General features: G+C 33.1%; 1 protein-coding gene across 1 annotated transcript in view; it reads right to left on the bottom strand.

Moving 5' to 3' along the window:
- The window catches only part of RADX (RPA1 related single stranded DNA binding protein, X-linked), a 59,568-nt gene that overhangs the window by 29,750 nt on the left and 6,026 nt on the right, over window positions 1-23,792 (bottom strand). Inside the window, exons 2-10 of the mRNA XM_058536444.1 lie at window positions 21,077-21,219; window positions 19,692-19,884; window positions 12,978-13,086; window positions 12,687-12,778; window positions 12,457-12,579; window positions 9,567-9,671; window positions 8,262-8,426; window positions 7,109-7,269; window positions 6,190-6,365 (exon numbers count right to left, since the gene is read on the bottom strand). Of these exons, the coding sequence (XP_058392427.1) occupies window positions 6,190-6,365; window positions 7,109-7,269; window positions 8,262-8,426; window positions 9,567-9,671; window positions 12,457-12,579; window positions 12,687-12,778; window positions 12,978-13,086; window positions 19,692-19,884; window positions 21,077-21,219 (1,267 nt within the window). The remainder of the gene's footprint in view (window positions 1-6,189; window positions 6,366-7,108; window positions 7,270-8,261; window positions 8,427-9,566; window positions 9,672-12,456; window positions 12,580-12,686; window positions 12,779-12,977; window positions 13,087-19,691; window positions 19,885-21,076; window positions 21,220-23,792) is intronic.

The raw sequence follows: 23,792 nt of genomic DNA, 5'->3' as shown, positions 1-23,792 counted from the left end.
AGTAATGGCAGTCTTGTGGAGGACTGAGTCCTTAAACCTGTAGAGTCTGATGCTAAGTCTGGGTATTCAGTGTCAGAACTGAATCGAAATTCAGCTAATTGGGGTGGAAACAGAACAAGAACTCAATGAACTCAACTGGTAGGTTTAATAGCAGATTGGACATAGTGAAAGAGTAAATAGAGAAACAGGTCAATAGAAAATGTCCAAACTGAAGCACAGAATCAAAAAAAAAAAAAAAAAAGAATGAAGTATGTATATGAATAAAAAAAGAATACAGTGTAAGAAACTTGTGGGTCACAGTCAGAAGTGCTAACATATATGAAATTGGAATCATAGAAAGAGAGGAAATAATGGGGCAGAAAGGCTATTTGAAGAGATAATGGTAGATAGTGTTCCAAAAGTAATGAAAGACATCAATCCACAGATTCAAGAGGCTTAGTAATCTCAAAGCAGTATAGAACAAATAAAACCACTCCTTGGTACATCATATTTAAACTGTTGAAAATCAAAGACAAAAATCTTAAGAGTACTTAGAGAAAAAGTATGCAATATCTTCAAAGGAGCATGTATAAGACATTTGCCTGACTTCTTAACAGAAACAATAAAAGCAATAAAACAGTAGAATCAGACTTTTAAAAAACTCTGCAACCAAGTGAAAATATCCTTTAGAAATAAAGGTGAAATAAAGATGTTTTTAGATAAACAAAAACAGAGAATATATCATCAGCAAGCTGCATTGAATTAAATGCTGAGAGGAATTCTTCAGTCATAAGGAAAATGATCCCAGAGAGAAGCATAGAAATACAGGTAGGAAAGAAGAGAACATAAAAAAATATGTGGATAAATATAAATGAATGCTAACTGTATAAGACAGACAATATTAATAATATATCATGGAATTTAAAATTTATGTAGAATTAAAATGAGAGACAAAAATAATGAAAATGGGGATATATGAAGTTGAAGTGTTCTAAGGTTCTAGCATTATAAGGAAAATGGTAAAATAATTTGTATTTAACAAGAATAAGTCAAGTGTTTAGGTTGTAATTTATAGAGTAACCACTAAAGAATATGTAACTATCAAAATAAAAGAGGGGAAATTGAATAATTAAAACTATTTGATTAAGCAAACAGTATGAAGATTGATATAAACCCAAATATATCATTCATTCCATTAAAAGTGAATGGAATAAATAAGTAAAAGACTAAGATTGTCACATTAGATTAAAAAAACTAACAACTGTTTGCTGCTTAAAAGTGACGACCTTAGGGCTGGCCCAGTGGCGTAGCAGTTAAGGGCACACACTCTGCTGCGGTGGCCCAGGGTTCGGACCCCAGGCGCGCACCAACGCACCGCTTGTCAAGCCATGCTGTGGCGGCATCCCATATAAAGTAGAGGAAGATGGGCACAGATGTTAGCCCAGGGACAATCTTCCTCAGCAAAAAGAGGAGGATTGGCAGATGTCAGCTCAGGGCTGATCTTCCTCACAAAAATAAAATAAAATAAATTTTTTTTTTAAAAAAAGTGACAACCTTAATTAAATATGAGGATGTAGAAAGGTTCAAAGTAAAATGGATAGAATATATATACCATGCAAGACCTAATCAAAAGAAAATTGGTACAGGTATATCAGTACTAGACAAAGTAGATTTTAAGGCAGAAAACATTGTGATAGATAAAGAAGAAAATTTCATAGTAACAAAAGGGGTCAATCTTTCAGGAAGATATCAGAATCCTAAATCTATATGTATTCAATAACAGTACTTCAACATATACAAAGCAAAAATCAACAGAACTGAAAGGAGAAATAAATCTTCAATCATAGTGGAAGATGTTAACACACCTGTCTCAATTAGCTGATGGCAAAAGCAGACAAAAAATCAGCAAGGATATAAAAGATATGATCAACACAGTTAACATACTTGGACCTAATTGACATATATAGAACACTGCACTCAACAATGACAGAATTCACATTATTTTCAGGTGCATATGAAGCATTTACCAAAACTAACCATATGTCCACCTAAAGGAAAGCCTTTCAATACATTTCAAAGGATGAAAATAATTCAGAATATTTTCTCTTTCCAGAGTGGAGATAAGCTGAGATATACAACTTCAAGTGACTGGAAATTAAACTATACACTTCCCAATAAGCCATGAGTCAAAGAAGAATCCTACTGAAAAATAAAAAATGTTTTTAACTAAGAATGAAGTAGGAGGTAGCTACAGCAGTGCTTATAGAGAAATGTATAGCATTATATGCATATATTAGAAAGGAAGGACCAAAAATCAATGATTTAAGTATCTAGCTCAAATAGCTAGAAAAAGAACAGCAAGACGGATCCAGAAAAAAAAAAACAGAAAACACAAATTATAAGCATCAGGAGTTGAAAAGAGGACATTACTACAGATTCTACAGAAATATAAGACAATAAAAAGACATCACAAACAATATTATACCAAAAATTTTACAGTTTAGAGGCAAATGTCAAATTCTTTGAAAAATAAAACTGAGAGAGGAAGAAATAGGAAATATGAATATTCTAAAATCTATTAGAAAAATTAAATCCATTAATCAAAACTTTCCCCAAAAGAAAACCTCAGATCCAGATGGTTTCACTGGACATTCATTCTCAACATTTAAGAAAGTAATAACACTCATTCTAGGAATGCTTGAGTGATTCAACATTCAAGAAATTAATCAATTTAATTACTACATGAAAATAAAATAAGTAAAATTCAATACATAAATAGATTTGGTATAAACATTTGGAAAAATTCAGCTCACATTCATGAGAAAAATTTAGCAAGCTAAGATTAGAAGGAAACTTCCTTAATCTGATAAAAATTATTCACCAAATTTCTCAATGGTGAAATCTGGAGAATTTTTCTTCTGAGATCAAAAATGAGACATAAAGCCAAACTTACAGAAACAGAAAGCAGAATGGTGGTTGCCAGGGGCTGAGGGGTGGAGGAAATGGGGAGATGTTGGTCAAAGGGTATAAACTTCCAGTTATAAGATGAATAAGTTCTGGGGATCTAATATACAGCATGGTGACTATAGTTAACAATACTGTATCATATACTTAGAAGTTGCTAAGAGAGTAAATCTTAAATGTTCTTGCTACAAGAAAAAAATAGTAGTTATGTGAGGTGACGGATGTGTTAACTAATCTTATTGTAGTAATCATTTTGCTATATGTACGTGTATCAATTCATCATGTTGTACATCTTTAACTTACACAAAGTTATATGTCAATTATATCTCAACAAAGCCGTGAAAAAAATTTTAAAAATTGTCCTTAGACCACTAAAAAAAAAAAAGAAATGAGACATAGATAGTCTCTACCACCAATTCCATTCAACATTGTGCTGGAGGTCCTAACCAGTATGGTAATGCAAGAAAAAGAAATAAAAAGCAAAATGTTTGAAAAGAAAGAAAGAAACTACAGGTATTTGCAGATTACATGATTTGCACAGAGAAAATCCAAAAAACCCCTACAAACTTAGAATTAATAAGTGAATTTATCAAGGTTGCTGGATACAAGCTCAGTATACATCCAAAAACTGCTGCCCTATTAAGCATAGCTACTATAAAAGAGTTTAAAAAAATCTTAAAATCTAAAATGATTCTGTACTCCTACTGTTTTATTAGTGTCTCAGTTTTCCTGCCACTTTGAAGAAAGCAAAACTGTTACTCATATACAATTCATAATGGATGAGGTTTATGTAGGAAAGATCCATGCTTAAACAACTGGTGAACAAATGTAAGCTATGGTATTTTAAATTAAAGTAAAATGCTTAATAAAAAAATAAAAATGTTTATTTTTCTTTTTAAATTCATTTTCAATTATTCCATGCTGAGCATGGCAGGGCAGATAAGAGGGCTTCTGTTATGGGTTGAATTGTGTCCCGTCAAATTCATATATTGAAGTCCTAACCCCCAGTACCTCAGAATGTAACCTTATTTGGATATAGAGTAACTGAAGATGTAATTAGTTAAGATGAGATCATACTGGAATAGGGTGGACCCCTAATCTGACTAATGTCCTTATGAAAAGGGGAATTTGGACACAGACAGAGAATGGGTTGATGTTTCTTTAAGCCAAGGAATACCAAAGATTACCAGCAAATCACCAGATGCTAGGGGGGAGGCATGGGGCAGATTCTTCCTCACAGCCCTCAAAAGAAACTTACCCTGCTGATACCTTGATCTTGGACTTCCAGCTTACAGAACTGTGAGACAATAAATTTCTGTTTTTTAAGCCACACAGCTTGTGGTACTTTATTATAGCAGCCCTAGAAAACTAACACAAATTTTGGTACCAGGAAGTGGGGTGCTGCTGTAACAAATAATTAAAAATGTGGTAGTGGCTTTGGAATTGGGTATTAAGTGGAGGCTGAAAGAGCTTTGAGGTGCATAATAGAAAAAGCCTATATTGCCTTGAAGAGAATGTTGGTAGAAATATAAATTTTAAAGGAGAATTTGTTGAGGGCTCAGAAAGAAAAAAAACAGAGCTGTAGAGAAAACTTCTGTTGTTTTAGAGAACACATCTATTGTCATGAACAGAATGTTGCTAGAAATAATGTACAAGGTGCTTCTGGTGAGGTCTCAGAAAGAAATGAGGAATGTGTTATTGGAAACTGGATGAAAGGTGATCCTTGTTATAAAGTGGCAGACCACTTGGCTGAATTGTGTTATGTTGGATGGAAACTGAAACTTGTATGCGATAAACGTTCATATTTAGCTGAAGAGATTTCTCAGCAAAGTGTTGAAGGCACAGACTGGTTTCTCCTTTCTGCTTATAGTAAAATACAAGAGGGGAGAGAGAAGTTGAAAAGGGAATTGTAAGAAAAAAGGGACCAGAACTTCAATACTTAGAAAATTCTCAGCCTATCTACACTGTAAAAAAGGAGAAAGCTTGCTCTGGAGAGAACACCAAGCATGTTGCTGAACAATCATTTGTCCAAGAGATTAGGCTTGTGACTTGTGGATCCAATAAACCATTTCAGTAGGCATGCTGCTAGCTTGGACTGAAAGGGACATGGGTGGGACAAAATGAAGGAAGTCTGTTGAACTTCTGGGATTCTATAGTCAGGAAATGAGCTGATAGAGATACCCAGCTGTGATCATGTGTTATCCTTCAAGAAAAGGGAAGAATGACCCTGAGGGTGAGGCCATTTCTTCAGTTCCAGAAGGCAGGGCCATCTCCTCAGTTCCAGAGTACAGGGCCACCACTCAGGGCCAATTGAGTGGGGCCGCCACTCTGGTGGTCGCAGAGGATACATTATCCTGCCAGAGAAGATAATTCTGGAGCCTTAAAATAAAATGGAATTGGCCCTGCTAGGTTTAGAACTTGCTTGTGGCCTATGATCCCTTTTTCCTTCCAATTTCTCCCTTTTGGAAGGGCAATGCCTATCTTATGTCAGTCCTACCATTGTACTTTGGACAGATAACATGTCTAGTTTCACAGGTTCACAGATGGAAAAGAATTTTTCCCTAGGATGAATCACCCTGCATCTCATCCATACATGATTTAGATGATATAGAGATGAGATTTTAGACTTAGAGTTGATGTTGGTATGCGTTAAGACTTTTGGGGATGTTGTGATGGGGTGAATGTATTTTGCATGTGAGAAGGACATGACTTTTTAGGGGTCAGAGGGCAGACTGTTATGGGGTGGATTATGTCCCCACCAAATACCAATATGACTACCAATATGTAACTAATTACATATTCAATGACCCTCAGAATGTGACCTTATTTGGAAATAGGTCACTGAAGATGTAATTGGTTAAGATGAGGTGATACTGGAGTAGATCAGTATTCCAGAGTGTATCCCTAATCCTGTATGCCTGGTGTCCTAATAAAAAGAGGAAATTTGGACATAGCCATGCACACAGGGAGAATGATACGTGAAGATGAAGGCAGAAATTGGGGCGATGTTTCTATAAGCCAAGGAATGCCAAAGACTGGCAGTAAACACCAGAAGCTAGGGAAGAGGCATGGAACAGATTATTTATCATAGCCCTCAGAAGGAACCCACCCTGCTGATACCTTGATCTTGGACTTCAGCAGCCCTAGGAAACTAATACAGCTTCTAGTAGAATTGCTCATTTTATAGGGTAGAAACAAACCAAAAAAATTAATATGCCACGTATATACTTAATACAAATGACTTACGGTTTGGCATATGGCCCTTGCAGAATTCTTTTTTTCTTGGCAGGACTCGAACTTGTATTTGTAGCTTGAAAACCCTGAGAACTCACAGGACCATCGTCTTGACGCTGTTTACCATCTCTTTCCTGACTCTGACTTTCTGGTCTAGCTGCCTGGGATGTTGAGGGTCGGTTAGCATTCTAAAACCAAACATTTAGAGAAAACATTTTAAACTAATTAACAATAATTATTTCTCTCTTAAAAGACTCTACTATTTTAGTTTACCCATTTTTAACAATCTTAAGAGTAGTGACAAAACTTTGCAATCATAACAGTGCTTTTATAAAGATGTTTTAACCTAATCCATCTGCTATTAAAATATTTTTAAAAGAAAGATAAACAAAAGTCCTTCTTATATTGCTATAACTGAAAAATTGGATTAGATGCTTATTTCCATATGAATAGTAATCCTAGAAATAATTTTTAAAAAGATAAACTCATGGAAAAATTAACTTATTTGTTTTGATTGTGCCTAGATTCCAGAAGTGGCCACTTCTACTAGAGCATTTATACTACAAGAGTCATTGCTACCTCTCAGAGACCCTGAGTATATACCTGCCATACCAGATATAGAGGTAAAAACTTCCTGTGGAAGTGTTCCTATAATTCTGGCCTGGCCAAAAGGTAGGAAAAGAATATAATCATATATACCACCTGGCTGAAAGCAAAAACAAGATACCAAGTTTTGAGGACCTTCAGCTCAGCCTGCTCCAAAACAAATGACAGAAAAATGAAACAAATAAACAAAAATGAATTTTTCTCTTAGGTTTACATAATTAAGAATCAATACACATGTGAGTTCTGAATAAAATGTACAAGGTACCAATTGTAATTATGATCACAGTGCTTCCAGAGATATACTATTAATTCTCTGGCACCATACCCGAAGTGTTTCTGATGCTGAGGCTCTTTCAGTTGGAACGCTATGGGGGATATACTTTATAGCAGTAATTATCCCCTGAATTGCAATGCGCTTCTGTTCCCTATACTGCAAGTCTTCAACCTCCTTCCTCACTTCACTTATGGCTGTCAGGAGCGACTCAACTGCAAAAGAGTAATTCCAAGGAAATTGTAAGTTTTGAAGAACTGAAATGATAAAAATAAGAATTAGATTCGCAATGTAATTTCACAACATGAAATTATAAACTTGCTACATAACTTAAATTTGTGAGACTTTTGGCATCCCCTTATGTAATTTTTGTAAAATAGGCAAAACACATTTATCAGTTAAATTGTGATACAGTCTTCCAGTCTGGAGTTCTAATTTGAAACAGAAATTTTACATATTGAATGTAATTTATATATCATATTTCAAACTATAAAGGGTTGCCTAGCCACTGCATAGAAACACACTTCTTAATATTTTCAACCATATACTACACATTCCTGACATTATGAAGTACAAGAGGATGCCAATATTTACATGATGATGGGTCAGTTTTCAAAGTTTCTCTTTTTTTCCAAAATCATGCAATTATCCCATAGTTTTTTTTAAAAAATAATATACTTATGTTAAAATTTTCAACTGTCATATCTTAATTCTTCTAAAATAAATTAACATTAGGCCTATCATCAGTATTATTATGCATCTAATTTATTTTGGTGTCGTTTTTATTTAAAGGTAGTGCTCAATTGTGTTATATCCAATATATATCATTCCACAAGAGTAGCATAATACAGTTGTCAGTAGCTTGATATCAAATTGTCTCCTTTGATATCTCTAGTCTCTCTATGTAATGTCATAGGAGTTGGGATCTACCAAGGTGAGAATTGATTTCAATGACATTAAATCAAGATATTATCTCCAGTTAGTCATCGTCTATGTTCTTTCTCCTAGTCTAACAAAATCAAAATATTAACCTTTAGGAGGGATGATGTAGTTTTAGGTCTTCATAAAGACAAAATTATTATCAGTGAGTGCTGGTACACTTTGGTTCACTCCCATAAAATAAAAGAATATAAAGATAACTGATACAGCATATACCATACATATAGCATATAAACATATCATAAAGGAATAGCAATTACATTAGTACCTTTAACAGAATTACTGTACTTCAAAAACGTCTCTGGCACTGGTGGATAGGGGTAATAGCCACCAATAACAGTATTCTTCAGTTCTCCAGAATCAGTCATTGTTTTAATCCACTGAATAAAGTTTTTTACCTTGGTATTGCTGGCATACGGCTGGCCTCTATGACCTGTTTGCAAGAAGGGTAAAGCACAAAAAAAATGAGAAATAAAAAAATAACTCACTATAAAAAACTGTATAGATTTTTTTTGTATAAAAACAGTTTAATATTAAAAGTCTCTTATGTCACCAAGAAAAGAAGTCATTTACTTATTCACTGTGTAGCAGATAATTATACTTAATATGCATACAAAAATTATCATAGTAAACAAATGCTAACTTAAGAAGGAAATCAGACATATTAGAGTTTAAGTGGACTAAACTGTAGCTGTCAACAGGATACTGAAAAGCCATAAGAAAAATAAAACTAATAATCCGGATTTTTCTAACTATCCAAATGGTTGGCGTCTTCTTAAAAAACTGATTTTTAAATCATGTATTAACCTGAAGGTATGACATCATGTATGAACTAAATTGTCTATGGATATAGCTCAGCTTTAAATTCATGTTCTTAACATACTTAAAAGTGCCATTTACATTTTATATTGTTAGTACATATTTACATCTAATATTATTAGTATTTACAAAATGAGGTATTGACAAAGCTGTGTGTTACATTCTTCCTAGGACTCTTCTTTTGACAAATATCCTAATTACCAACATGGTAGCATTCTAGTAAACAGACCATTCCACACTATTCCCTCACTCATCTGGAAAGTCTTATCTCTACTGTTTTGATCCCTTTATCAGAGGGAATGCAGAACAATAATGTACTTGTACACAAGTAGTGAGACTCTTTTAGCTATATAAGTAAAATGTGAGATCTGGGGGCCAAAATTGGATGCACATTTTTGTTTTATTTAGCATTTTAAAATATTGTTAATTGAATCCATATGGTGATATAGGGCCTAACAGTCTTCAATCTATCAAGCAATTTATGATTATCTACCTTATATCAAGCAGGAATTAAAGTTAACCAAAGGACATAAACATAATTCCCCAGTGACTCACAAAGTCATTGCTTCAATTATAAATAATCTAGAAGCAACATATTTCATAGGCTAAATATTCTTTGTTAAAACATTCTTATAGGGATAAAGGAGGTCAAAATAAAGCTATCTTATGGTTGACTGTTGTAATGTAAAAGTTAATTTAATGAAGAGAAAATATATTACATTTCCAATAAAATATACACAAAGAAATTGCTCACCAGCAATAAACACTCGACTCTCATTTGTAGTGGTGAGGTAAAGCAGTTTAGGTACCTGAGTGTCCTTTCTGACAACTTTCAACTGTGTACACATAAAACATGTCGCTGTAGAAAATGAAAACACTTATGAAATTACTTCTGCATTTCAAAGAGGACATATCAAGATCAGGATCTAACACAGTGCTTCTCAAACTTTAATGAACATAGAAATCACCTGGAACAACTGTGAACATGCAAATTCAGATTCAGTAGTTTTAGGGTGGAGCCTGAGATCCTCCATTTCTAATAAGCCCCTAGGTGATACTAGTGCTGCTAGTCATTTGATCACACTTGGAGCAACAAGGACTTAACGTTTACCTTTTCCTTTAGATAAAGGATCTAACACTTTTCCTTTAGAAACTACAACAGCTGCACCTAACTGAAGTCACTGCTTGCTGCACAGTTGAAGAGTGCAAGACTCTTTCTAATCAGGCACACAACTGAGTGTGAACAGTTATTTCCTACAGAGAAAAAAGCTTAGTCTCCATGATGCTTTCACTGATTAACCCAATCTAACACTGATCCCTGAATTACTCTGACTCCTTTCACCAGATAGGGCTATACAGTATTAATTTGAATTTGCTTATACAAGTGTTTTACATGTGTTTATCTTAATTAGACTTTAAGCCTCAGTGACAAGGCTTATACCACCTATTCTTTTCTGTTCACCTTGCTAACGAACTAAGACTAAAAAGAATCCCTGAAAATGAGATTATAATGTCTTCAGACTTCAACTACTTTCAAAAGCTATGAATTGTTTTTAACTGTCTATCAGGTTATTTAGGTAAAATTTCATTAATCCAACAATATTTTTTTATTTTAACTCATCACATGCCAAAACAGTTATGGTCTTACAAACTAGGAAATGAAGAAATAAATGTAAATACCTGTAATCTCACAAGAACAGTAAGGTCTCATTTGAGAATAAATATTTCCCTAGAGCATGCTAATAGCTATAAATTCATTTCTTATATCTCAGTTTACTAGTTCTTTATTTTGTAGCAATGAAAAGAAATCTGTTCAAATGACTAAGAATAATTCTCTTAATTTATATCGCTTTTCCTGTATTTCAAAAACTGTACAAATAGGTGAGTATTCATGGTTAAAGAAGTTGATATAAGAATATTGAAAAAACCTCTAATTCTAATTTCATGGCTGTTAAAAATCACACATTCAAACCTAACACTTTCTAGCTGTTTGACATCCAGGAAATTACTTAACCCCTCTGGACCTTTGTTTCCTCACTTGTAAATTTGTAAAAACAATAATTCTTTAAAAGGTAACTGGGAGTACAAAATGAGATAACATCTATGAGCGCCTGGTACATAGTAAACACTCAATATTAGTTCCTCTTAGTTCTTTACTTTCCTTAATCAAAAGTAAAATGATGCCCTACTACTAAAGGATTCTGGTATTATTCCAGAAGACCCTTGGTCATGTTTCCCTTCATAGGCCTGAAGCCCCCTTAATACTCCCCATTCATTTAATGATTTTTTTCCCTTCACTCTTTGTCAAAAGATGAAAATAAATTGTGATTGCTGTCAACTATTGTACTAGAGTAAATCTCACCAAGATCTGTACAAACCTTTGATAGAAAGATATTTTTCACATTATCACAAGAAATAGAATGTGCATGCTTGGCAACATTCTGTGAAAAATCATTATCCAAAACTTGTGTCAGCTTGTCATTTAAAGTGGCCACAAAGAGAGAGAGACCTGGCCATAAAACCCATCTAAAATGAGGTAATGAAGTGTCATCAGAGGAATGGAATTACTACCAATCATTTATGCCCTGAGAGAAGTTATATGAGAAGTCATAGTCCCACTCACCCTGGAAGCCCCATGCCCTGGTTTTGGCCAAAACTCTTTCTGCTCTCTCCCCTAATAGGGATGAAATTCAGTTCTATTCAGAAATATTTAAAAAATTTAACCTCACAAGCAGAGAGCAGAATCTAATGAGGCAATATCTGAATAGCGTGTAATATTGTTTTGCAATAGAGAAAAAAAGGGTAGCAGAACAGCCCAGTATATGGTCTCTAGGTCTCCTAATGATCTATAATTTCTATCTTGTTGCTGATTAAAAAAAAATTACATGTAGTCAAGACTGGGAGTTTCCCCAATGTTGGCAAGCATTTAACAATCAGTATTTCATTCACATAATCACTTGGAAAATAGTAAAATAGCACACCATATCTAAAATAGCTTTATACTACAAATTCAAATAAGGAAAAATTCACTGAAGTTGTTAAAAAGTATTAAATATACTTTTTTTCTTATCATAATATATCTGGAGACTAACGTATATAAAATATATAATAGGGCATATCAACAATACAGTAAGTAAAACATTGACCAGCTGGTATAACACCACCAACCTAATATTAATTTAATACTCAAATGGAATCATACCTACCATTGTCATTATTTAATTATACAGTCTTCCAATGCTCTACCAATTAATTCTACATTGGTAATGTCTTCATTGTCTTTAATGGAGTCTACTTAGTCAATTCCCAAATGGATACAAAGGGAATTGACTATGTTTTAGTTTCACTGAATCTTAAGCTTTTATGTCTGAAATGCTAACAACAAGAATTGATAAGAGCACCTGTTTTCTAAAAAGCTGGTTTCAATCCCAAATTAATTCTGAATAGAAAAAAACCAGAACGTGGTTAATATTTGTAATACCAAATATAATATTAACATAGAAAAAATTTAAACATGTTAACAGACCGCTTAACTTTGCAAACTCAATATCATGCCACTCTGTAAGTCAGTTTACTCTACAATTTTTTTAAGTTAATGCCCCCACTTCTGAAAATAAAAAGATAAAATTATTGAAACTGAGTACTTGGGTAAATATTTTCAAAGATTTCTGGCTGAGACGTAGAAAACAGTTCCACTATAAAAGGTTGTTCTGAAGTCCCGTCAGCAATGTGAATCCAGCGATAGGACCAAAAATCTTCACGGCTTTCTATATGAATAGAATATTAGAATAAATGAATGTAACTGATTATGCACATACGAACACAGAACTATTCACTGAAATAACTTTTATGATTTTCAATTTTAAAAGCTTACCTTTCTTTTTTGACCGCTGGACCCTTCCTACAAAAACTAAAACGCCAATAACATCACAGATACGATTTGCTGGCATATCATTCAGTTCTGATCTAAAAAAAGCAAAATCATTAAATAGATTTTGCATCTTTAAACAGTGAAAAACATTCTACTATTATGATTGTGAACATGTATATCTATATAATTGCTACAGCATAATTTGGGGTAGATTTTGAGCAAATTATAATACATTGTTTCAGTGACTAACATTGAAAATTAATATTTAAGATATTTTACAAGAAGTTATTTTACCTTGTGATAAAGCGGGGACTTAATTTTGGCAATCTCCATTCTGGTTTCACCTGCTTTTCTGGAATGATAATTATATTATTTGGAGGGTCTCGAAGGTTCAGGCAGATTTCTGAAAAACAAATATATAACTTTAATATGATATTTAATACATATAAAAGAATATACATGTGTATAAATCACACAGCAAAATAATAGGCTGAACACTTTTGTGCCTACCACTAACCCTAAGAACTAGACCATCATCAACAGCTTTCTTTTACCTATTCCTACATTATCACATCCACTTATCTCCCTACCAAAGCATTAATCATACCTTAAACTTTGTGTTTTATCATTTCCTTAATTTAACAAAAAGGTTTTTAATACTTATGCTTTTTTGCCCAAACAAAACGCTGTTTGGCTTTCTTTGTTTTTGAACTTTATATGGACAGAATTACACCATATACAGTATTCTAGGGCTACTTTTTCCATTCCACATTATTGTCCTTAAATTTATCCATATAGCTGCATGTAGTAGCTTTTTTTCTCATTTCTCATTTCCACAGCTGAATAATAATTCCAGGGTGTTGATATACTACAATTTTATTTATCCATTATTGTGTTGATGGACATCTGGACTATTTCCAGTTTTTGCTATTACAAACAGGGTCACTATAAACTTTTTTGTACATGTCTCCCTGTTCACATAGGCAACAGTTTTCTAAGGTATTATACCCAGGAGGGAAACCCTGGATTGTACAGTATGCAAATGTTCCACTCTACAGGATAATTCCAAACAAGTTTAAAGTAATGGACCTATTTATAGTTCCACCAGCAATGTGTAAGAATTTCCATTGATGCACATCTTCTCCAAATTTTGGTATTGTCAAATTTCTTATTTTTTGCGAATCTAGGCACAAAATAACAATTTGTTGTGGTCTTATTTTGCACTTCTCTTATTGCTAATTATGTTGAACAACATTCCATATACTTACGGTTAAGTCATGCATCCTCTTCTGTAAAATATCTGTTTGTGTCTTTTGCCCATTTTTCTATTGGATTGTTTGGCTTTTTCTTATTTATTTGTAGGACTTTTTATATATATTGGATACTTTGTTGATTATATCATTGCAAATATATTCACCCAGTTTGTGGATTGTTTTTTCATTCTTTTTATGGTGTCTTTTGATGAACGAGAGTTCTCAATTTTACTGTAGTTAGATTTATTAATCATCATTTATGGCTACTATTTCCTGTGTCCTATCCAAGAAACCCTTCCTTACCCCAAGGTCAAACAGATACTTTCTATAAGTTCTTCTAAAAGTTTTGCCTTTAACATTCGAGTATGCAATATATCTGGAATTGATTTTTTTATATGGAATGAGATAGGGATATAATGTCATTTTTTCCTCATATATATAATCAACTGTCGCAATACTATTTACCAAATGGTTCCTCCTTCCTTGATGATTTGTACAGCACATCTTTTATATATCAAAATTTTATATGTCTAGGACTGTTTCTTGACTCTGTATTGTGACTTGCTGGTCAGTTTGTCTATACCTATACCAATACTACACGGTTATAAATACTTTATAATACTTGATATTTGTAGGACAAGTTCTCACTTCCTCTTCAGCCCCCTATTCTTTTTCTTCAGAAGTGTCTTGACTATTCTTAACAATTATGTGCCTCCATATAAATTTTAGAATCAGTTTGTCAGTTTCAGAAAAACAAATTGAATGGAATAGCACTGAATCTACAGATCAATCTAGGCGGACTTGACATACTTATGAAACTGAGACCAACCTCCTACCTGGGAATATGGGATATTTCTCCATTTATTTAGGGATTCTTTAACGTCTTTCAGTCAAGTATTATAAACTTCTCCAAACAGGTCTTACATATCTTTTGTTAGATTTATTTCAAGATACCTTACAGTTATTATTGACAAGGTAAATTATGTTTTTAAAATTATAATTTTAACTCTTTGCTATTAGAGTGTACAAAATCACTTCACTTTTATATATTGAACTTATAGCTATCTTTGCCAATACCTTATTATTGTTAATACTTTGTGTTATTCTGGATTTTCTTTGTAGAAAATCTAATTTGTGAATAATGACAGTTTTGTGTTTTTCTTTAAAATCCTTATGGCTTTAATGCATTTTGTCTTCTCACACTAGCCAGGACAACATTAAATAGGAATAGTAATAGAAGGCATTCATGTTCCCTATTTTAAAAAGGAGTGTTTCTAAATATTCCCCAGTAAAAGTTGTGGTGTTGTTTTGTTTTGATTTTGTAAACATCCTTTATCAGGTTAAGGAAGGTTCCTTCTCTTGCTATTTTCTTTTTTAAATTTATGAATGGATGTAAGATTTTAACAAATGCCTTTTGTGCCTCTATTAGGATGACCATTATCTTCTTTAATCTGTTAACGTGGTGAATTGACACTTACAGATTTTCATATGTGAAACCAAATTTGCATTGCTGCAGAACAATGCAACACAGTGTGTGATCATTTTTTACATATAACTGAACTCAGTTTGCTAATATTCTATTCAGAATATATGTTCATGGCTGTATATATGTTCATGGCTGAAGCTAGCCTTTAATTTTCCTCTTTCATACTATTCTTGTTTGGTTTTGATTATCAAGGTTATATTGGTAGCAAAGAATGAGTTAGAGAGTATGTTCTCTTAGTCTATTCTCTGGATAGTTTTGGAATGATATATTCCTCCAATATTTGATAGAATTTGCCTATAAAATGATGTGTGCCTGGTATTTTCTTTGTGGTAAGATTTTAAACCTCTGATTTAATTTCTTTAATAGTTATAGAATTATCTGGGCTTTCTATTTCCTTTTATGCCAATAAATAATATTTTTCTAAAAATTTGCTGTGTAGCAAACAAAGACTAAACCAGGATGGAGCTACTTGATTTCTCATCCTACCTATTACCAGCCATGTGACTAGAAAATTTACTTTACCTTTATGAGTTTCAGTCTTTTCATATATGAGTGAGGAAAGTTTGTATTACATGATATTACCTTGTACCTAGAAAACAGTTTGCATTTCACAAAGCACTTTCATAGTCATAGTTACTTGATTATATTCAAGATCCCTTCCAGCTCTAAAATGCTAAGATTTTGAATGAAATAAATAGCTCCTTCCCCCTAAAACCAAAAACACTCCATGCTATTATCTCAATATGTATTATGCAATACAGTCTGAAAATCTCAAGATTTTAAAAGGTTTCTTATTTGGGTATGCCAGCTGAATACTATTTTGTAAAAGGTAGGACAGAATGATGTACAAAATGGCAATTTACAAAGCCATACATTACCAGCAAATAATATGCCCTTTGTTTTACAGCAGAATTTTCATCTTTATAGGCTTCCATTTACTTTTTTTTTTTTTTGGTGAGGAAGATTAGTCCTGAGCTAACATCTGTTGCCAATCCTCCTCTTTTTGTTGAGGAAGATTGGCCCTGGGCTAACATCCGTGACCATCTTCCTCTACTTTAGATGTGGGATGCCTGCCATAGCATGGCTTGATAAGCGGTGCGTAGGTCCACGCCTGGGACCCAAAACTGTGAACCCCAGGCTGCTGAAGAGGAGTGTGCAAACTTAACCACTACACCACTGGGCTGGCCCCTATTTTTTTTTTTTAAATTATGTCTTAGTTTCTATAACTTGGAGCTAAATGTGTAAATATTAAAAAATAAACCAAGATAAATTATCCTAATAGTTTGCTTCTAACATCAACACCAGAAGGCAGTGATGGTATCACAAATCCTTATTCTCTTACTGACCAACTCTGGCCCACATTACATACTCTTCCTCGTTTATCCTGCTCATAACATTTATACTACTCTGTTATTATTCCTAATCCCTACTTAATCTTTCTCCTCTCCCACCCATTCTCCTACTCTCCTGACCGTTCATTATTTCCTCTACTACATTTCTGTTCATTTCCTCTCCCCTTTTGTTCATCACATTTTCTTGCTGTTTACTGTCATTAGTTTTCATTCTACTGCAATTTGTTCATCAGACATATCTGTTGTCCTGTTAGATTAATGTTTTTACGGGTAGAACTCTATATTACTTACTTTTCTATCCCCTGTGCCTAGCATGGTTTACAGAACTGTCTTTTTTTTCCCCCTTCAAAAGATCATTAATCAGTTTGAGACTTTTAAAGATCATAAATCAGTAGTTCTCAACCCTGGCTGTACATTAGCATTACCTGAGAAGTTTTAAAGACATACCACTGTCTTGGTCCCCTCCTCAGAGTAATTAAATCAGAATCTTGGAGGGAGGGGTGCCTGTGGTTCTTCAATGCTCTCCAAGTGATACTAATGTACTGTACAGCCAAGATTGAGATCTATTTACACATATAGGCTCAGCAACTACAACCTGTAGATGGGTGCCTGTTCTTACTATTGTAACACAGCCATGCCCAATCATTTACATATTATCTCTGGCTGTTTTCACTCTATAAATGCAGAGCTGAGTAGTTGCAACAGAGACTATATTGCCTGCATAGTCTATAATATTTACTATCTGGCTCTTTACAGAAACAGCTTGCTGATCCCTGATAAAGAGGAAAAAAGTCCCAATACTTATCAAAAGGGTATAGGATAAAATAGAGACTGATGCTAACACTGAAAAGAAGTGAAACTGTATTAAATACTAAAAGGCACATTTTCAATATATTCTCATTAAGGCTCTCATTTTTAAAAATAATTTCTGTATTTGCAATTTTTTACTTGAAAGTATAAAGAGCCTCTCATATCTTAAAGAGAGAGTTTCTATTATGAAAATCTGGCTCTATAATTCTATATAACAGAGGTAGCATAGGGCTTGACTCAGTTTCAGTGTTAAGTTTTAGTGGCTGTTTATCTACTGACCACATGGTGTCTACTGTCCTACTTTCCATATGCTTTTCAGGTTTATTTTATTATTATTATTATTTTTTATAATTTTATTTATTTATTTTTCCCCCGAAGCCCCAGTAGATAGTTGTATGTCATAGTTGCACATCCTTCTAGTTGCTGTATCTGGGATGCGGTGTCAGCATGGCCGGAGAACCGACGCGTCAGTGCGCACCTGGGATCCGAACCCGGGCCGCCAGCAGCGGAGTGCGCACACTTAACCACTAAGCCACGGGTCTGGCCCATGCTTTTAAGGTTTAGAAGTGGTTATTAGAACCAGACATATTTCTAGACTTGTCCACAGCCATGTAAAAACTGTGATTTAAATTAATTCTCTTTACACCAGAAAACAGTGTATCTAGTAAAAAGAACACTAGATCAGGTATCAGGAAAACTAGGTTTTAATTTCCACTATGCCAGTGATTTATTATGTGACATCAACAAAGTCACTTACCTTATCTGTTATTGACAAAGAATGTCTCAATTTTTACTAAAGCAATTCTGTTACTTGGATATGCTTGGTTGTGGAAAAGAATTTATAAATTGGTAGACACAATAATACGTGTTGTGAATTAGCTTCCTCTTGCCAACTTTTACTGTATTTTCTCAACAACATCAATATCAGTTTAATTTTCCACCTTTCTATAATAAAGAGTAATGAGACAATGGACTAATTGTACCAACTATCTAGGTAATGACTTGTTCATCCAGCAAGATATGATTGATGTCTACCAAATGCTTAAGATTTTAATAAAGAATTACATGAGGTTTTCCTAAATAAACATATATTTAAGGAAACAATGAAAAGGCTACACTATCTGAATATTCTGTAAGGAATTAAGCTTAATAGATTAACTAGGGAATTTAGAATACATAGAAATACAGGTCCAGTATAAAACTATTATAAGCCAAAAACAATACTTAAAGTTGTTGAGTGATGTAATCTATAATTTTGAAAAATGAAAATACAAAAAAAATCATATCCACATCTTAAAGGAATCACTTAATATACTAATTCTAATGCTCCCAAAATGTTTAGGATGATGCCAAGATGTCAAAACTTTGATTTCAATACTAATTAGGAAGAGCCCTTTCAAGATTGCACCAATTGGCAACATTTGAATATTGACTATAGATTAGATAACAGTATTGTATCAATTTTAAATTTCCTGATTTTGATAACTGTACTGTGATTATGTAATAGAATGTTCTTTTTCTTAGGAAATATAGATTGAAATATTACTCAAGTGCTTAGAGGTAAAGGGGTATGTATGATGGCTGCCACTTATTCTCAAATGGTTCAGAAGACAAAAAATATATATGGAGAGAGAGAGAGCAAATGACAAAGCAAATGTAAATGTTAACAATTGTTGAATCTGTGTTAAGCATATATGGGAGTTCTTATTCTACTCTTTCAACTTTTATGTAAGTTTGAAATTATTTCAAAATAAAATGTTGACAAAAGTCCTTTCGAATGGCACCTCCTAGTAACAGAAACCTACATTCAAGTCATTAGCTTAATATTATAATACAAAAAATGAAAGAAAACAAAAAAAGTACATCCCAAGTGGAGCTCATTCATTACTCAACAATATATATCTCAGATGATTTTTCTTAATGAATGCAATAACAAATAAGTATATTTATTAAGTGATTGCTTGAAAATTTTATGGTTTGTTAGGTTTAAAGGTCTGTCAGGTTCTAACAGCTTCAGTTGTTTTTAAGGGCCTTTGGCCAACATGGTACTTTGCAAATTTATAAAAACAAAATAAACATAAAACAAGAAATTCATTGAATACTTAACCCATTGTAGAAATTAATTTGATCTGTGGATCCACAGGGAGAGGCTGCATCCTGAATGGATAACTCTTTTTAACAGAATAATCTTGAAGCAGAAGAACTAAACCAATTCGCAAACTTTTATACCACTCGGGACACAGGGCATTCCACATAATCACTGACACAGTGCCTGAACTGTCAGCAACTTCCAAAAAGGTCTAGGAAAAAAACGTGCAAAAGCACATGAATATTTGTTACTTTTATCTACAGGGTGTTCAAATTTTAAGAATGAAGAAGCAAAACTACAGCAGAATGACTGAATAATTTATGATATCATGACAGAATCTATAACTAGGAAAAGTTATGAATGAAGAATTTATAGTGATATGAGAAAATACTTAAGAAAATGTTAAATGATTCAAAATTTTATGTACAACATGATTCCCATTTTGTACGATAATTTAATATGATATATGATATACATATTCATGTGCAATATATGATATGCATACATATACACATAGATATGACATATGATAAACATATGATATCACAGATATGTGCAAATAAATTATACGTATATATGTATGTTGATATATGATATATACATACAAAAAAGGGAATAAAACATACTTTATTAACAGTGGCTCTATGTGGTAGAATTTGGGGTGATATTAGTTATTAGCTTTATTTATATAGCTTTCTATATTTTCCAAATTTGCTAGCAGTATGTATAACTTTTATAGTAAAAGTTTAATAAAACACCTAAAATACTCCTTGATAACGTGAAAATACAGTAAAATGTTAAGTAAAAAAAAAAGGGGGGGACAGAAATCAAGAATGTAGTTCTTATCGGCATTATATGGCACAAAGAGTCAAGATAAAAGATGTGTGTCAGCTAGATTTGACAATTAGAAGGTCTCTAGTGAGTTCCCAGCTGAAGAATAAACCCCAACTAATTGTATTGAGAAGTAAATGGGAGGCAAGAAAGTGAAAACATCTTGTGTAGACTACTTCTTCAAGGAGCTTGCCTGAAGAGAAGGAGAGAGGGAATAGAGGAGTCCTGAGATCAAAGGAGATTTTTTTCCTTTTTTAAAATGGAAGATTAGAGTATGTTTATATGCTGCTGTAGAAAGCACAGTAGAGAAGAAATGACTGAATCTACAGAAAAAGACGTGAAGGAGACCAGCTGTATCAGGGAACTAAAGGGTGCCAATACAAAAAGAATTCCTTTTTGTACAAGAAATTACATAGAAAAATATCTTTATACATTTATGTACATTTTTTAAATTATTAAATTGAACTTATAAAATGTTATTTAAACATACATTATCCTAATATGGAGTCAAGTCTGTAAGTTATAGTCTATAACTGTTAAATTACCATATAATATCTTATCATCACTTATACCTGGTATGGCTCAATCATATTTTTATCAGGTTTTCCATAGTATCGCAGTTTCGATTTATGCAAGATTCTCACAAGCAAAGCAGGAAAACTTCTTCTCCTAGCCCAGGTCATTTCAAGGTGAGAAAGGGAGATTATTCTGGTATCTAGAATACAAGAAAGAAAAACAATCCTACTTTAATATGTCATGGTAATTTCAAACTTCTAATTTAATGGTTAAAAATGGTAGCCAGATCATACTCAAACCAACTCCTTTTCACCATCTAAGCCAGTCTATATATTTCTCACATATAAAACTTAATAATACACACTATCCCTAATAATAATAGCTAAAAAAATGTGTGTATATATATATATATTTATATGACTTACTATGTGCCTGGAACATAGGTAAATACCTATATTAACTAACACACTGTTCCATCTAGAATGCCCTCCACCTTGTCAAACTGTGTAATTACTTCCTGGAAGACTTGGATCTAAACTCACCTCCCTTAAGAAATTTTGTGGAAAAAACTCAACGCCATGGAATAATTTCCCACTACTAAGCACCTCTATATTTAATTTATAGAATTGTTTTATGATATATTTCTGTATTGCCCTCAACTTAGTTTCATATGCATAAGTTCTATCTTTCCCAAACAGGCAGGACATGGTCCTATATCAGGGCTTTTGGACTTGCTGTTCCCTCTGCCTGGAATTTCTTCTTAGATACCCGAGTGTCTTCCTTTCTCCTCTCCTTCAAGTCTTACTCAAAAGTCACTTTCTCAGTGATGTTATCCCTAACCACCCTATTGAAAACTGATCCCTTTACTTATACCCCATCCCACTTTATTTTTCTACTTAGCACTTATTATCTTCTCATATGCCATATAATTTACTTTGAAATGTTTTAATCTCCAAGCCTGCTGGCAAAAACAAGAACTGCTTAAAAGCTATTCACCATCTTTAAAAGATTAACTTATATTTCTGATTTTACTCTTTCTTGGGTTAAGAGGGGTTTCATCTGCAGTTCTCCCCACATTTTGCTCTCTCATAGCTCACAGTGGCAACTTTTAAAACCTAAACTTGTATTTGTTCCAATATTTATGTCACTAAGGCATCCTCCACTTCCATTTTTATTCACATAATGTATCACTTACTCACCATTTTGGCATGAAAACCATACTTGTAATTTCTTTTTAATAAGAGTTTAAATGGTATTTTATGAATATACCTGTAGCATAGAAAAACACACTATTTTCAGTATTAGAATATTTTGTGTAATTTTCCTTCCAGATTCTTCCTATACATTACTAGCCCAGGATCACAGGTCTTAATATTTGATCTGATGTAATTAAGTGATTTCCTTTTTAATGTGGTCAGACAAATCATGGATCAGCTCTGAATTATCTGGAATGTATGTGGAACACTCTTGATCAGTGAAGGCACATACACCTCCTTTACTGGCTGGAATAAATTCAAGAGCTACTTGGTTTTGTAAAAGCGGAGTTCTAAGAGCCACTGTTTCTGCTATAATTGGGTCCAGAGAGTTAGCTGTGATCAAACATCTGCTGGATTGACGTTTTCCCAGTTTAGGTTTTTAACTCACGAACTTCACAGAATATATATCTCTCAAATAAAAAAAAAATCATATGCTATACATAGACAATGAGGAATCTGTGTAAGTTCATAGAAATGTGTGTTCACTATCAAAAGAAAGAATGAAAATACATAAACTAGATATTTAATATAAAAAGTTAGATAGTAAGCAGCAGAACAGTGATTTTCAAACGTTTTGGTCTCAGAACCTCTTCACATTCTTAAAAATTACTGGAGACCTCAAAAAGCTTTTGTTTATGTGGGTGATATCTATCAATATTTATCATATTATAAAGTAAAACTAAGAAATAAAAAAATATTCATTAATTCCCTTAAAAATAACAATAAACCTATATGTATAATATAAATATATAGTTTTTGAAAAATGACTATACTTTCCAAAACAAAAAATGTAGTGAGAAGAGTGCCATTGTTTTACATTTTTGCAAGTCTCTTTAGTGTCTAGCTTAACAGAGGACAGCTGTATACACATATTTTCCTTGGCATTCAGTCTGTTTCAGCGTCATATGGCATGTAGCCTCTGGAAAACTCCGCCGTATACTTTTGAGAGGATGAGAGGGAAAAAAGGTAAATAAAGTTTGAGTATTTTTATTATGAAAATAGTTTTGACGTTGTGAATCCCCTGAAAAGATCTTAGGGACACCCCTGGGGGGGTCCTTGGATCATACATTGAAAACTGCTGCAAAAGAATAAATCTAAGGAATGCAGAAAGGGATAAAGATAAAAGCTGAAAATAATGAATTAGAAAACAGTAGAACTGGTAAATTCAATTCCCAGGAAAAATTAATTAAAAGGTAGAACTTTGACAAGTGCAATCACGAAGAAAGAAAAAAAAATATAACATTTGGAATGTGATCAACTATAAACACAGAGAAAAAATTGTAAAGATTATTGTATATGATTATATATCACTAAACTTGAAAACATCAGTGAAATAGATAATCTTATAGGAAAATACGAATTACCAATATTGCCCTAAGAAACAGAAGAAAACTGGAATAGGTCAATAACCATAGAAGAAAATGAAAAAGTTCAAAAATAATGATCTCCAAACATAGGACAAGGTTCACATGGTTTTACAAGAAAATTCTAACAATTTTCAAAGGATATCTCTTTC

The sequence above is a fragment of the Diceros bicornis genome, chromosome X (assembly GCF_020826845.1).
Source record: "Diceros bicornis minor isolate mBicDic1 chromosome X, mDicBic1.mat.cur, whole genome shotgun sequence".
In the NCBI taxonomy this organism is placed as follows: Eukaryota; Metazoa; Chordata; class Mammalia; order Perissodactyla; family Rhinocerotidae; genus Diceros; species Diceros bicornis.
Note: the sequence above shows the minus strand (reverse complement) of the source record. Positions and strands in the feature narration are given on the sequence as shown.